At 42.2% G+C, this 17395-nt stretch overlaps 1 protein-coding gene across 6 annotated transcripts in view; it reads left to right on the forward strand.

Annotated features, from left to right (window-relative positions):
* The window catches only part of SMARCC2 (SWI/SNF related BAF chromatin remodeling complex subunit C2), a 494788-nt gene that overhangs the window by 191542 nt on the left and 285851 nt on the right, over positions 1-17395 (forward strand). For all 6 annotated transcript variants that reach the window (XM_069230569.1, XM_069230570.1, XM_069230565.1 and 3 more), the window contains 5 exons: positions 3406-3477; positions 12747-12860; positions 13428-13581; positions 16986-17105; positions 17208-17270. In XM_069230569.1, the coding sequence (XP_069086670.1) occupies positions 3406-3477; positions 12747-12860; positions 13428-13581; positions 16986-17105; positions 17208-17270 (523 nt within the window). The remainder of the gene's footprint in view (positions 1-3405; positions 3478-12746; positions 12861-13427; positions 13582-16985; positions 17106-17207; positions 17271-17395) is intronic.

The following is a 17395-nucleotide window of genomic DNA, read 5'->3' on the forward strand; positions in this document are numbered from 1 at the left end:
GGCACAATATGTGCTGCAGCCTTAGGGACCACATTTGGTACCTATGCCCTTGGTACCTGGGGTACTAGGGACTTATAGGGGTGCCAAAGGATTTGCCAGTTGTGCAGTTTTGGGTAAAGATCACTGGCATCGGGGACCTGGTAACCTGACCCCAGTACAATTTCTTCAAAGTTGCATCAAATATCAGGCAACAATTGGGAGGACTACTGCCACAAAAGCACAGTCTCCTACAAGCAGTAATGACCCTACCTACTACAGAAGAAGCAACATCTGGCAAATCCCAAATAAACTTGGATAGTACTAAAAGTACATTTTATGGTGTACACCTGGGAATGGTGGCAACGCTTCAGGGATCTGTGCCGCACTGAACATTGATGGGAACTAGATTGTATCTGGTTGGGCAGCCGTCCAGTGTCCAATAGATTTGGTAAATGAAGGGAAGCCCTCCTACCTAATGTGGTAAGGTTCATCAGTGGGTTGTACAACTATTATCATCCAAGATTCTTGCTGTTCATTATCTATTTTCAATAGAGTACACTTTCTGCAGGGCTAATTGCCCTTTTTCTTTTATCCATGAACAGATCTCGTCACTCTGAAGCTATAATAAACTTCTAAGTATAGTGCGTACTTCCTTGATTTTAGGTCGTCTGAATGCTTTCCTATTTCTTGTGCAAATCAGTCTGTCATTTTTAGTGCTTTGCTGCGTAGTCGCATTGCTGGAAATCCCTATGAATAACTTTGTCAGAGATCCCCAGTTTTATTTAATATTGCTGATGTCTACAGCATGTTAACAGTTCAGCATCTAATCAGGTAGTTTCAAAGAAAACAGTAATACTACAATTATTATTTACCTTTAGCCTTGTATGTTAGTTAATTCTAGTTCCAGTTGAGTGAGGAGCACAGCGATTGGGACAGCTTAGTATGACAGAACTGAGAAGGTAAAGGGTGCATCAGCTCTATTGGGTCTGTTGAAGTGGTTGTGGCTGGTTCCTCTAGTGGAAGTGCTCTTTACCCGTTCTGACAGTACAATAGGAAATATCCTGTTTGTGGCATATCGTTGCCCACTGCTAATGTGGAGGGGGTTGGGGGTGAGACGAGACGCAACTAAGAGTTGATAGAATTTTACATTGCGAGAAATGGCTTAAAATAATTTTCGTAGATTTTTATGTTTTGTAGGCCCCTTATACTGTGATCTAGAGTGTTAAAACTCTAAGGAAAATGTTAAGTAAGCAAATAACATTTTATTTGTAAAGTACATTTAGAATGAGGCTTCTAAGCGCAATGGAAGGCACATAACCCGTAGTCCGCCAACAGATGCTAAATCATTTATTTAAAGTTATTAATTAAAAAGTCTTGAGCTTTTTTGCAAAATGCAAGGAGGGAAATGTGCGAAGTTATAACAAAACCTTTTTCCATTCTGTTCTGGTGGTTCTTGTCTTTGAAATGACTAGTAGAAATTGCCCTAATTCACGCAAAGTTCATTAAGGGATGTGAAGCCGAAATTTAACTCCTGAAAAGGCAGGAGGTGTACAGTGTACCACACAACAATTTACACATTTTTGACTAGTACTCTTTTCCTGAAAGGTAGTCTGGATGTGTCAGGATGAAGTTAACATGACCACTATGCCTAATGTTTTACACCATTCACAGACGTTGTACAAGCGTGTCTGGGAGTTTTAGGCATGTAGGATTTCTATAATCCAGGCCAGATTATATTAAAGCCACCACAGCTGGCTTTTGATTTTCTGAGAAAGTTTTGAGTATGATTTTCTTCAGTCTCTTAATTTGCCAGAAACACGTGGTGGTTACTATGAAAATCTGTGGCTCCAGGGTAAAGAGAGGTTATTCAATGTGAACCTCTAGGATGCATACAATTGTAGAAATGGATGGTGGTGTACCGATGACCCTTGACAAGCAAGAAGGTCACCATTTGCTGATGGCCTTCTCTGTGATCAAGAACTCTTGTTTTTCATCAAGTTTTGAAAAATGTGAGGCCATCCATTTCTTCACAAATGTTAACCTCTTGGGGAAAAGATCTGATATGCCTCTGATGCAGCAAGAAGGTACATTAGCAGTGGCAAGTATGACTATTATCTGTTTGTTCTTCATCTTCATACATGTAGATTTTAACTCCCATGGTGTGGAGAAGGCCAGCCAGCGAGAGAACTGAGTTAGACCAAAGTGGATGGATTTGGTTATGTGAAATATTGTCTGACAGTGGCCATTCAGAATAGAACCTTCCTTGAATTATACATCAGGTACTGATCTGGTTGCAGTTTCAGAAGAGACCCAGTGAGTGGACTCCGGAATTGGATTTTCACAGTTCTTTCTGCCGCTGACATCTGTAGATGCAATCTGGAAAAGTAAGATAACTGGTGCTTGAGTGTTATTAATAATGGCACTCTGTCCATTAAAGAAGATGCGTGATTAGTGGTATGGGCTAGTGTAGAAATTCCTCGAGGTTAAAGATACACAGTATAGCATGTGTCATACTGATTGGTTTGTTTGAGATAAAAAGACAAGAGCAATGAGAGTCATACGTAAAGATAAATGTAAATGTAAATTAGCACTTGTATAGCGCACTACTCACCCGTTAGGGTCTCAAGGCGCTGTACTCATACCGCTATGGAACCCCTCCTGGCTTTTCCCTGTGAGGCGCCCACTCCTGAGCACCCCCAGGGTGAAGCCAGGCATCCAAGCGCTGTTGGGGCCGTTGTGGAGATTAAGCAAGCTATTGCCCAGAGTTGCAGAGTGGGACCCATGAATTAGATTAGGCACCGAGGCGAGAATTATCTGGTCAAGGGGAATTGAGCCCAAGACCTGCCGAAGCGGGACTTGAACCCTGGTCTTGAGCCAGATCTCTGCTTCAGGGTCTGCCGCTCTAACCATTGAGCCACACTTCTCCACACAGGATTGATTTGCTTACAGACCTTAAAATCAGTGTTAAATGGCAAACAGGTTACTAAGATGCAAGAAGTCAAAGAAAAAAGCATAAATCCAAAGGATTTGTATTTCCTGGAAAACATACGAACAGCTGAGCAACCTGTTCAGAAGCTTGGTATTGTGGCAGTAAATTTTCCATGTTGGCTCTAGGACTGGGCAGAGTCGCATATTCTCGGAATTTTGAGGTGCTCTGTTCCTTTTCTAGTGATATCCAGTGCAGGATGTCTCCATATGTAGCACTGGTTTGACTGAGAGCCTGGAGTAATCAATTAGAATCCTTCTTATAACGAAAACTAATTTTTATACTCTGCCAGGATTGTATACAGGGCTGATGCGAGAGTCCAACCTCTTCCTACTCTACATGTATGTCTGCTTGCTTTCTGTGACTGTTTGCATGTGCCTCTTTTTCTAGACTACACACATCCTCCATTTTAATGTTACTATCCCTTGTTTCTGCTGCAGTGTCCATGCCATCGAGAGAAGAGCTCTGCCGGAATTCTTTAATGGCAAGAACAAGTCCAAAACTCCAGAAATGTAAGTCTGAGCAATACAACGTTTTAGTGAGGAGAGCTGGGGAGCTGTTCACAGCTGTGACATTCTTTTTATCAGTCCTGCCACCCAGAAGACCTCATGTTGATCCTTTACTGTGTGCAGGCACCAAAGCAGGTGTCTCAAGCCACTGGGAGTATGCTTATAGTAGGCCTTCCTCAGCTGCATTGTGAAGTAAGTTATATAGGTCAAGAGGTGATCAGAAGCTCCATGTGTGCATCTCATATTCCAGCTTTCTGGGGCATGTGTCAGAGCTAAGACTGTTTGTATGGTCTCGTGACTTGAAATAGATGTATCTGAGATATCGGTTTTTAAATTCTGTGGTACTTCAGAGATGACTCTGCAGTAGCTAGCCAAGACCTGTAAGAGATTTATAACCTGAAAATGTGTGCTAGCTTCTCATATCTGTAGAGGCAGTGTGACATGAGAGATAGTGTGAAGCATAAAGCCTAAGTCTCTAAGGACCTCACGTGCAAAGGATTGCAGTGGTTGCAAATCCTCTGTTTGGTGAGTCAAATGCACTAAACCATTTAACGATTCTGTAAAGGCTTTCCAAATTGTTAAATAGGTTTAGGAACCAATATGGGATCTGTGTTGGGAAGGGGACATGTTTAGGGTGTCCCTTCTAAAAAACACAATTCCTTATAGTAAGTTCTAATGTTTTGTGACCAAAATCCGGTTGCAAAACATTCGTATTTTACCAGCACCCCAAAGGAGGTTGTAACTCATTCATAAATGAATGTTGGAAAGAAAATTAAGGACTAGGCAGTGATCCATGGCACCACTGCTTACTCCTTTTTTTTATTTAATTTTTTTTTATAAAGGAATACAAGCTACAGGGGTGTGTGGTCTGAGCCCAGGCAAGATGGCTGCCTAATCTCTCACCTCCCCTGCTTCGAGGAGAGATCACAGGCCATCCAACATGAAACCAGCTGTAAGAGGTGCTACTCTTGCTTGAATCAACTCCAACACATCTCAAGACCCGATGTGAGTGGTTTCTCACCATCACTGACCTTATTTAAGTGATAGACAGGGACACGAGGCGTTGAATGTCACACTACATGAACTAACATGGCGTTGCCCAGTCACCTCCAAGAATATGGGATGACTTCAAGCGGTATTGCATTGCTGCTACACCTGCCTGAAACCTAACCTCCTGCAAAATCCACGGTCGACTTATGTCATCCAGTTGACGACTAATCAGTGAGCTCTATTAAATGTCGGTGCTCAGAGAGATCAGAACGGTTGGAGCCTGTCTTGCCACATTGTAAGATTTGTGTGCCACTAAACCTTTGAAACCTTGCCAGACTGTATTATTTTTAGGCTACTAAACCTCCAAAACCTCGCAGTAACCCAAAAATACCACCCTTTACTCACCTTGCTGTTCGCCGCACCGTGTTTCTATCTTCCGACATGAACAATCATTGCCACTGAATATGGTGCGAATGTAAGCAGCTTTACATCCCCGCCTTACAACTTAGTGTGCTGCAAACTCCAAGAACGATCAAAGCATTTGATGTGACTGGTGTGTGCAGCGTAACATTCCCGTGTTGCCCGACTAAAGAAACTGGTGTGCTCCCAAGCTTTCAGAACATCATGGGCACCCTGAGATACCTTCCTGAACTCCTTTTGCCCCGCTGGCTAACTGATGTTAATGCTTCATTAGCGCTTCACCCCCACTGCCTACCTACCATACAGTGCTCAATTTACCCAGGTTGATGTATGCTTAACACATAGCTACCTGAATGGGCTGCCTGCTTCATGATTGAAGTACTGGATAGATTCCTCACTCTCCCTAGCTTCTCCCATTTGTCTTGACAAGAATAACTTGAGTATGTTCCTTTAGCACCCTGAATAACTTTAGACCACTTACTACATGTGATTACTGTACCACTGCAAGTACATATACCATGTAAAACATGAGATCACAGTAAGCCCAATTACATCTAGCTCATATTCTGTGCGCTGCTAAACTTCATGCTATAATCACACAAGTGAATCTTGAAGTGAAAATCAATCAAGCGGATCATTAGTACGACCAGCACAGCATTGGTACAACAAATGTAGCAAATAAATGAGATAGTCGTGCAGCATATATAACCATCAATAACATATTGAGGGAAGTAAACAAGTTAATCTAATACCCTGTTCAGTGACCTTATAACTGTTGTGAATTACTCTTGCTTATCTGAGACACTTCATCAACACCTATACGTATCACTAACCCCTAGACCCCACTAAACAAACTCTATCAAGGCAGACTCCAGACCCAAAGAAAGATAACTAAAAGAGACCAGAGAGCACACAGACCATAGCCCCGGACAAAAAAGATTCAAATATGATCCTCCGCTTATGGACTCCCCTGTTAAAAACAAAACAGACCCTGGAACCTCCATGCACATCAACTAAGCTCAACACTGATAACTTACAATTGGATATGCGAGATATCAAAAAAGAGCTACACAATATAACCCAAAGAATGAACAGAGCTGAATGTAGAGTCCGCAGAGTAGAAGAGCAATCACGCGCTCTAGAAAAGAAAGTACAATCTCATGAAAAGAAGATACTACTTCTTGAAAAAGAAATCACAAACCTGGAAGACAGAAATTGAAAAGGGAACCTTAGAATTTTTAGTTTGCCTGAACAGAGGATGAATGTGACTTCTGTGTGTCTTTCTTAGAGGCATGAATACCACAAGCGCTTTAAAACGACTTCAAAAGGGACTTTGAAATCTAACAAGCCCACAGAGTACCAACAAAATCTATCAAGCACCTCAAGACTCAGACACATGATCTTCAAACCCTTAAGGTATGAACACAGAAATGATTCTACAACACATGAGATCTGCAAAATCAATCTCCTGGAAAGAACAGAAGATTGGTATCTCCCAAGACAATGCAATAAATACAATAAAACGCAGGAAAAGTTTCTTGCTCTATGAAACAAGCTGAAAGCAATGGAGTTAAAATTTTCCTTCGCAGACCCAGCCAAACTACGAATCATCAAAAATGGAAGAACTCTCTATTTTGAGGAACTGAAAGATTTAGAGAACTTCCTGGATGACCTGTCACAACATTCAATGGACACACAACTATTTCTCTTGCTCCTCTGCATTTACAAGTGCCACCTACTAACCATTACCTAAACATTATTACATAGAAAACCTTACTAACCCTTACTTAAACCCTACTACCTATAACTCTAACCAACTGCTGGTCCACAGAATGAATAAGCCCCATTTTCATGATCTAACAGCATATTAACACCATCTACTATTTAACTTCCCACACTTAGTATAATCGACCAACATATCTGTAAGTGGACTTACTAATAGATAACTCGTCTGTAACAGTACTCAAATACATCTAACATCTTTGTTTTACATTCTCCTTTAACAAGGATATACCACAATTTCACTACCACTAATCCACTAATTCTTCAATTCCCTAACTGTTTCTCAGGTTACATATGAACCTATCGGTGTTGCATACATTTGTTGTTTCCTCTTCATGTTTCAATGTTGCTTATGATTTAGTTTGAACTGCGGAACACCTAGGTATTAGCCTTAATCCCAAGGCTCTTTATATTGCTAACCTTCAGTCAGTTCTTGTTCCTATTCCACAAACAGTATTAGAATCTGTCATTAGTAGTTTGTTGCCACTGCTATGATTTCTGTTCTAATGCTCAGTCCAAATTTTTTTTATCAGCATAATTCAAAACATTTATTTTACCTTGCTCACATAAGACCTATCTTTGCATTCTCTTTGATACATACATGAATGATGCCATTCTCTACTTCAGTTTTATTGTGCATTTTTACAGGTTTGTCCAGCCACTGTCATACAGCCTGATACCCTATCTCAATGGCCCTTCATTCATAACTTTTATAAAGTTTCAGTAGCTAGTAATACGCCTGTAACAGACCTTTCACTCTGTTCCATGTGTTTTAAGTATCACAACATTAGATAGCATTAACTCTTTCTCATCAGATCTCCCGTGCTAGTTCTACCTCCTCCCAGTCACCGTTCCTTCCCTGGATCCTCTACCTTAACCTCCTCTGGAAGATATTATTTGGTTGGGTTATGGGTGGGTTAAAAGGTTTACCTTTCTATACCCTATCCCTTTCTCTTCCTCCTATGCTCCTTTTTCTTTCTTTTGTCACTCTCATTGGCCTATCTCTCCATGGACGTCACAGCTTGTTCCTACAAACCTATAGAACACACAGCATCACCTATCTTGATTTGCAAGTTAATAAATATCAATTACAGAACTCATTAACTCGCTTTGTTCACGTACCTCTCACAAATCTTGCTGCACTACAATACCATACTCTCTTACAGGAGGTGGAAGCTCCCCAACTCAACTCTGTCTGCTTAATATCAAGAAGTCCACCAGAATCCACCACCCTCTCAATCTAGTAGTCGGAAATAAAAGATACACCACTCCCATTCTACCCCATTGAATAATAATTCTCTTGGACTACTCTCTCTCTCAACACAAAAGGTTTTAACCATCCGGTTAAACAGAAAAAAAAACATCGACTACTGTGCAAAACTTAAAGGAGATATAATCCTATTACAGGAAACTAAACTAGGTGATCAGGACTGTAAATATCTACTTTATAAAGGGATTTAGATCATACATGGCTCCCCTGCCAAGAAAAAAAATTGAGTCTTAACCCACTTATCCCAAAGATCCAACCTAGTTGTCATAGATAACACCCATGATAATGAGGGAAGATGGTCAACGAGCTGAGTCAAACATTTCACCACTGAACTTTGTTCTGTTAATGTCTATGCCCCGTCACCAGAAGACTATGAATTCTGGATCACTCTAAATAAACCATTATGCCTACTCCCAAGTGACTCCTACATCCTCCTCCTCGCAGGAGATCAGACCTAACAGATCCCATAAACAAATGAGGAATTTGTTCGAAATATTGCCTGAACGATATTTGGCATCTACACAATCCGACATGCAGCAAATTTCATTCTACTTCCACCCACATAACCCCCTAGACAGAATAGACTGTTTCCTAACTAGTAACATCCTCACATCCAAAGACTCTAATTCCAGCATCAAACCAATACTAATATCAGACCATGCATGTATATCAGTAGACCTAAATACTACTCAAAGCCCCCCAAAATCGAAACAGTGGAGATTTAATGAGATTCTACTTGACGACCAACCATACATTGATAAGATTAAAAGTGCTATCAAAATGTTTTTCAAAGAAAATGAATCAGATGACATTAACAAAGAGACCCTCTGGAATGCTATAAAATCCTCCATTAGAGGTGATATTATCAGCATTATGTCTAATATTAACAAACAATCCAAAAAATCCCTTAATAAATTAGAACACTCCATATAACAGCTATGAAAGAAATTCTTCAGACAAAAGACCAAAGAACCCTACTGCAAGTGAAAGCCTTAAAGTATGAATATAATAAATATTAAGTAGTAGAGCACACAAGCAGGTACAAAATACATTTAAAAAAAATTCACAGAATCTAACAAGGCAGGCAGATCTGTAGCAAACTATGTAAAATTTGAAGGCAGCCTCAAAGACATTCCCTTGGTCAGAAACAAAATAGGATCAATAACTTCTTTCAAAGAATTCTGTTATGACTTATATGACCCAAAGCACATGTGCACACTCAAAGAATGCAATGAGTGCTTAGAGTTGATACATCTCCCCGAAACATCTAAATCAGACCACATACAACTCAATCACCCCTTTTCACGACTGGAAATCAATGGCTATTTGATCTCTAAAGCCAGGCAACGCTATGGCCCCTGACGGCCTCCCCACCAATTTTTATAAAACGTTCCAAAACGAACTCATCGCCCACCTGGAAAACCCTCTTTAACCAATTTGATGAGACCGGAACGATTTCGGGCTCTGCATCTAAAGCTACTATCACGGTTATACATAAAGAAACCAAAGTCCCTCTTGAGGTGAACAATTATAGGCCTATCTACCTTCTGAACTTAGACTGTAAAATATATGCAAAAATCCTGGCGACCAGATTAGAAAAAGTTCTTCCTTCCCTCGTTCACTGATCACAAACCGGGTTTATTAAAGGCAGGCATGGGAAGGATAACATAAGACTTTTCTGCCACATAGTTGCTAAAGCCAAATCTTTAAATTCCCTGCAATAGCCGTGGCTTTAGATGCGAAAAAGGCCTTTGATAAGGTCTCATGGACCTTTCTGCTTGCTGCCATGCACAATTTTAATATAGACAGTATCTTCAGCCGACAGGTTTTTGTTTTATATTCAAATCTATCTGCCCGCATAAGGGACTAATGGATACCTCTCAGACAAGATTAGCCTGGCACAAGGAACTAGACAAGGCAGCCCCCTCTTTCCCATACTATACCTTTTAGCAATAGAACCACTCTTAACAATTATCAGAACCTCTACATTGATACCAGATAATCCCTTCAACGATAACCCATAGAAAGTCGCTGCTTACGCTGATGATGTACTCATCTTCAAAATGGATGCTGAAAGAGCGCATCCCACTGTACTGGAACTAATATCCTTCTATTCTAAAGTCTCTGTTTACTTCTTAAACTCAGACAAGATTGAAGTCTTTCCACTCAGCAATATAACGTTTGCTTCAATCTTACAAAATACCAAGCTGCACTGGCGACCCACAAAGATTAAATACCTATGAATGTCATTCAAAATAATATAGAAGGTACAAAGAAAATAACAGAAGACAACCTACTCCAAAAAGTGAAAGACCTGCTCTCAAGCTGGTCACCGAAATTCATGACCTTGTGGGGATGTTATTGAACGCATTGAAATAATGACTGCTTCACGAGTTGGCTTTGTATTATCTAGGTTACCTATACAACTATCTGAAAAATTCTTTGCTAATGTAAACCAATCACACAATTACTATTGAAAAGGAAAAGAAGCAGAATCTCCCTCAAAAAGCTAAATCTAAACAAACAATTCGGAGGTTTAAACCTCCCAAACTTTTGTAAGCACCAACATGCCCTCCTAATCAATCAAGCTACTTTGTAGCACAATAAAGCTCTCAGGACACACCATTGTGGCTTCACATAGAAAAATCTTTAGTGAAGCCTTATTCACTAATCTCATTATCAACCATGAAAAGAATACCACTCCTATCCTCACACCACATAATAAAAGACATGATCTTTGCACTCAAATCACTAGACGGAAGACTTCTAAATAAAATTCATAACTCGGAGTATGCCTCTCTATGGACAACCCTAAAATAAAAAGCGATGGTAAAACCCGCTCATGGTCCACCTGGGCATTGAATAAGATTCTTTTGATAAAAGATCTTGGACTCCCACCATACCCTAAAACATTTGCAGAACTCCAGATTGCACACAAACTAGAGAACATCGAATTTAATAACTTTCTAAAAAAAAACAGTTGCATTAAAGAAGATCCTAACCCACATAGTAGTGATTTAATAGCCCTATTAGTCGAAGGTTCTGAACTACCACATGCAGCCTCTTCAATATATAAAATCTTAACATCCACCGCTGCTAACCAGAGGTCCACATGCGAAATCCAGTCTAGGTGGATTGTTGCTACCAACACCACCCTCGCTCCTAGTATTTACTGATGATACATGGAAAAAGATATGGACATCCGCTCTCAAAAATAAAATATCTCATATCCCATTACAATGCAAATACTGGATTTTACATAGAATGTACTGGATGCCAGAAAAACTCTCAAAATTAGGACTCAGACTCTACCACATGTTGGAACAGTCAAGACTCTACTGGCTCTCTCAGACACGTTATTCCATTGCAGAAAACTCCAGGAATTCTGGAAAGAGATCTATAAAAACTATTAATGATATTTTTGAAACTAATATACTCTTAGACTTCCATTTAGCAACCTTAGGTTCTTGGTCCCAGCAATCTAAATGTAAGTTAAGCCCCCATGACATGTACTTACTCTAGTATAGGGATCAGAAACGTTCTGTGTGAATGGAAATCATATCAAAACTTATCAGACCACACCTGGTAGGCTTGGATCTGCTTTACAAGAAGCGCAGACAATGTGATATCCAACGGCATCTTCAACCCCCAAACCACATGGAAACTGTGGAACAAATTACATTTCTACCTGCAGAAAATGAAACCTCCTTATTATGGTATTCAACACCCCTACGCAGATAAAGTTCACCCCTCCACCTCTCAGCCTATGCAACACTAACCTCAAAGATTTTGGCACTGTATGACCATGATGACACCCCTCCTTACATCTTCTCCCCTCATCTCTCTTCCTCCTACTGCCTTGGGATGCATCTCCTATCCTTATCCCCCATCTGGGGGCGTACATAGCTAAATATGCTTTCTGTACTATATGATGCCAATATGAATGTGACAGTATCCATTACAAACTATGTAAGTGCTAATAATATTACTTGTCTTCACACATTGTGTTCAGTATCCCCTCTGCTCCTCTCCTCTATGCATCCTCTCCGAAAACACTTAATAAAATATTTTGAAATTTAAAAAAAGGAATACAAGCTGCATTTAAAAAAGATTACTATATTTTAAAGTAGTCACAGACATGATCCAACAGGCCACCATCCTTGTGATGGTACCGAATGGATGTGGGAGGGGGCAGGAGGTGGGGTCACACTTTTCAACGTACTTTATTAATATTCTTGAGGTAGGTCAAATTGTGGCCCAATATGAATAAGTATTTTGTAAACAGACCTATTAGAATAAGTCTGTTGACCCAATACTAATGTATTCGGTAAACATTGACTCCCAAATTGCAGTCATTTTTACCAAATAAATTTGTAGTACATTTGGCCCATAGGTCTGTCTTAACTAAGAGGTGTAGTAGCTTAGCTTTGTAAATCTTAGTTCTTTGACCTGCTTAACTTTTGGCATAGCTTGACCATCCGAAGCTTGGGCCTGCGTGAGTTGTATTGACAGCTTTGCTTTCTTGTGGAGGGAATGTTGCAGGTGGGAATCTGTTACATCAGCGTTACTAACAAATACAATCTCTAATGTTGACATATCGTTAAGATCACAGTTCCAAATTTGTGACAAAGGAGAGTCCACGTTGTAGAAGTGCCCCACTGCCTGTACCCTTTATGACACATGCACAGTTTACAAATGCTGCAGATGCCTTTTGGAATATTTAACCAGCGCATCCCATTGTGACTGTCAAATTATGCACAGATATATCTCTCAGGCACTGCAACCTGTAAATCCACTTCTCTGATTTCAGTTACCTTGCCTACCGCAACTTCATGATTGACACGTACCGGTTGAATCCTCAAGAATATTTGACATCCACTGCTTGTCGCCGGAACCTGGCTGGAGATGTATGCGCCATCATGAGGTGCGTGTCTGGAAAAAGGATTATGCTAGAATTATGTAATGCGGTAAGACCTTCATCAGGACAAGAGGTGTCTTGAAGTGAAATCGAGGCATAATAGTCACAGAAAGGAGAGCAAAGGGAAGGGAGAAGAAAAATGAGTGGCCTGTGAGCGAGAAGACATTGTTGGACAAATTCAGAGTAGAGTATTTTTAGGCTTAACAAGGGTGTAAGATGCACTGGACTAAGCACTGTTCTTCCATTCCACTGGAAGAGATGTATGTTGGTCCCAGTACTGGGACAGGAGGTAGAGGGTCAAGGTTGGATGTGTTGAATTGTATTATTTATTTTCAGCCCTCAAGATGATTCTCGTGCATTTGTGGACTCTGTTGGGGGTTTTACTTTATGCATGAGTAACTTTAATCAATGTAATCATTTTGACTGATTACAATGTCACCCTGTGACTTTTTTAGTCATTTTGTAGCTTTCTTGCTTTCTGCAAGGCATAAACCTACTTTTTAATGTTATGAACTAATTTTGGGGATTTTATGAACTTCTGTGCCATTTTGCTTGTTACTGCTTGCTTTTCAGGGTACATGCCTTCCTGGAGCAATGGGGACTCGTCAACTACCAGGTGGATGCTGAAAGTCGTCCGACTCCAATGGGGCCACCGCCCACTTCACACTTTCATGTTCTAGCTGATACCCCCTCTGGACTGGTACCATTGCAACCCAAGACCCCCCAGGTGAGAGCAGTTGGTAGTTATGCACAGCATTTATGGTCCATCATATTTCTTGGTGATCCAGTCCAATCACTTTGAAGATAATTGTTTGGGTGTTGCAATGGAAATTTGTTGTATATCCATATGGCTTTTATAAACAGGTGGATAGCCTAGTGAGTGAAAGGGAGAAGTTGGAAAGCATGCAACACGGTTGTCTTGTCTGTAGGCAGATTGTAGGATAAAGTCCTGGGTCTCACATCAGGTTGTCATTGTGTTACAGTGTGACACTCCGTTTGTGAAGTATTCTCACAGTTCGAGGACCAAATCCTGAAGTCATAGCAGGCTCCTGGAGTGATGTTAGAGAATGGGTTTTGGGTAACAGTGTGATGTAATGTTCTAATGTTGGATTCAACACTCGTTAACTATTTTTCTGGAATGTCCAGGTTTTCACTCCCGGAGTCTGAGTTAGGAAGCGCTCCTTTCTAAAAACCCAAAAAATTGTCAAATTTACCCTCACTTGTTGATATGGTTTGAAGGCTTGTCCCAATTTATATGTATGTTACAATGAACTCTTACCACATCTGTTCAAATAATTTCTTAAACATTTACCAAACTCTTTAAGGCCATTTTGTAATTTTGGGGTATGGACATTGTAAGGAAATGCCTCCTTGGCATGGTTACCCCCTGACATTTTGCCTTTGCTGATGCCAAGTTATGATTTGAAAGTGTGCTGAGGCCTGCTAACTAGGCCCCAGCACCAGTGTTCTTTCCCTAACCTGTACCTTTGTCTCCACAATTGGCACACCCTGGCATCCAGGTAAGTCCCTTGTAACTGGTTCCCCTGGTACCAAGGGCCCTGATGCCAGGGAAGGTCTCTAAGGGCTGCAGCATGTCTTATGCCACCCTGGGGACCCCTCACTCAGCACAGACACACTGCTTGCCAGCTTGTGTGTGCTGGTGGGGAGAAAATGACTACGTCGACATGGCAGTCCCCTCAGGGTGCCATGCCAACCTAACACTGCCTATGGCATAGATAAGTCACCCCTCTAGCAGGCCTTACAGCCCTAAGGCAGGGTGCACTATACCACAGGTGAGGGCATAGGTGCATGAGCACTATGCCCCTACAGTGTCTAAGCAAAACCTTAGACATTGTAATTGTAGGGTAGCCATAAGAGTATATGGTCTGGGAGTCTGTCATACACGAACTCCACAGCACCATAATGGCTACACTGAAAACTGGGAAGTTTGGTATCAAACATCTCAGCACAATAAATGCACACTGATGCCAGTGTATATTTTATTGTGAAATACACCCCAGAGGGCATCTTGGAGATGCCCCCTGAAAACATACCCGACTTCCAGTGTGGGCTGACTAGTTTTGCCAGCCTGCCACACACCAGACATGTTGCTGGCCACATGGGGAGAGTGCCTTTGTCACTTTGTGGCTAGTAACAAAGCCTGTACTGCGTGGAGGTGCTTCTCACCTCCCCCTGCAGGAACTGTAACATGTGGCGGTGAGCCTCAAAGGCTCACCCCCTTTGTTACAGCCCCCCAGGGCACCCCAGCTAGTGGAGATGCCCGCCCCCACTTTTGGCAGCAAGCCTGGAGGAGCTAATGAGAAAAACAAGGAGGAGTCACTGACCAGTCAGGACAGCCCCTAAGATGTCCTGAGCTGAGGTGACTCTGACTTTTAGAAATCCTCCATCTTGCAGATGGAGGTTTATCCCAATAGGATTAGGGATGTGCCCCCCTCCCCTCAGGGAGGAGGCACAAAGAGGGTGTAGCCACCCTCAGGGCTAGTAGCTATAGGCTACTAACCCCCCTGACCTAAACACACCCCTAAATTGAGTATTTAGGGGCTCCCAGAACCTAGCAAGATAGATTCCTGCAACCTGAAGACGAAGAAGGACTGCTGACCTGAAAGCCCTGCAGAGAAGACGGAGACACCAACTGCTTTGGCCCCAGCCCTACCGGCCTGTCTCCCCACTTCAAGAAAAACTGCAACAGCGACGCGTTCCACAGGGTCCAGCGACCTCTGAAGCCTCAGAGGACTACCCTGCATCTAAAAGGACCAAGAACTCCTGAGGACAGCGGCTCTGCTCCAAAGAAGAAACATCTTTGCAACAAAGAAGCAACTTTTAAAGACAACAAGTTTCTCGCCGGAAGCGTGAGACTTTGCACTCTGCACCCAACGCCCCCGGCTCGACCTGTGGAGAAACAACACTACAGGGAGGACTCCCCTGTGAGTAGCCAGAGTTGACCCCCCTGAGCCCCCCCAGCGACACCTGCAGAGGGAATCCAGAGGCTCCCCCTGACTGCGACTGCCTGCTTCTAAGAACCCGACGCCTGGTAAAGACACTGCACCCGCAGCCTCCAGGACCTGAAGGATCCGACCTCCAGTGCAGAAGCGACCCCCAGGTGGCCCTCTCCCTTGCCCAGGTGGTGGCTACCCCGAGGAGCCCCCCCCCCCCCTTGCCTGCCTGCTTCGCTGAAGAGACTCCTGGGTCTCCCATTGAACTCCATTGCAAACCCGACGCCTGTTTGCACTCTGCTCTACTTTTTGTGCTAACTTGTGTCCCCGCGTGCCGCTGAGGGTGTACTTTTTGTGCTAACTTGTGTCCCCCCCCGGTGCCCTTCAAAACCCCCCTGGTCTGCCCTCCGAAGGCACGGGTACTTACCTGCTGGCAGACTGGAACCGAGGCACCCCGTTCTCCATTAAAGCCTATGTGTTTTGGGCACCACTTTGACCTCTGCACCTGACCGGCCCTGAGCTGCTGGTGTAGTAACTTTGAGGTTGCCCTGAACCCCCAACGGTTGGCTACCTTGGACCCAACTTTGAACCCTGTAGGTGGTTTACTTACCTACAAAACTAACAAACACTTACCTCCCCCAGGAACTGTTGAAAATTGCACTGTCTAGTTTTAAAATAGCTTATTGCCATTTTTGTGAAAACTGTACATGCTATTTTGCTGATTCAAAGTTCCTAAGTTACCTAAGTGAAATACCTTTCATTAGAAGTATTACTTGTAAATCTTGAACCTGTGGTTCTTAAAATAAACTAAGAAAATATATTTTTCTATACAAAAACCTATTGGCCTGGAATTGTCTTTGAGTGTGTGTTCCTCATTTATTGCCTGTGTGTGTACAACAAATGCTTAACACTACCCTCTGATAAGCCTACCGCTCGACCACACTACCACAAAATAAAGCATTAGAATTATCTCTTTTTGCCACTATCTTACCTCTAAGGGGAACCCTTGGACTCTGTGCATGCTATTTCTCACTTTGAAATAGTGCATACAGAGCCAACTTCCTACAGACATCTTATATTCCCTCTTCAGATAGTGGCATGGCCAAGCAATATTTTATGTTTGCTGCTAACATGACTGGGAATTCAGGTTTTCTTTAAATCTCCCTTCATCTTGCAGCAGACACCAGCGGCTCAACAAATGCTCAGCTTCCCAGACAAGGCCAAAGAGAAACCCACCGACCTGCAGAACTTTGGGTTGAGGACAGACATGTACAGCAAGAAGAACACTCCTTCCAAGGTAATGGTTCCTTTCTCAACAGAAGGCTTCGTCCTCCGTGTGCTCTACCCTTTGATACACTTCACATGCACTTTGCTAACCTTTCTAATGTGTTCTTCACAGAGCAAAGCTGCAGCCAGTGCCACGCGGGATTGGTCAGAGCAAGAGACACTACTGCTGCTAGAGGTGTGATATTGGGACATACCACCCTGGGAAAGGGGACTTGGTGGAAGTTAATTTCTGTAGTGATGTATTAGCAGAAAAGTGACCTGCTTTGGAGGACTTGTAAATGTAAAAATTCTTTGCCATCC

The sequence above is a fragment of the Pleurodeles waltl genome, chromosome 4_2 (assembly GCF_031143425.1).
Source record: "Pleurodeles waltl isolate 20211129_DDA chromosome 4_2, aPleWal1.hap1.20221129, whole genome shotgun sequence".
NCBI classification, from domain to species: domain Eukaryota; kingdom Metazoa; phylum Chordata; class Amphibia; order Caudata; family Salamandridae; genus Pleurodeles; species Pleurodeles waltl.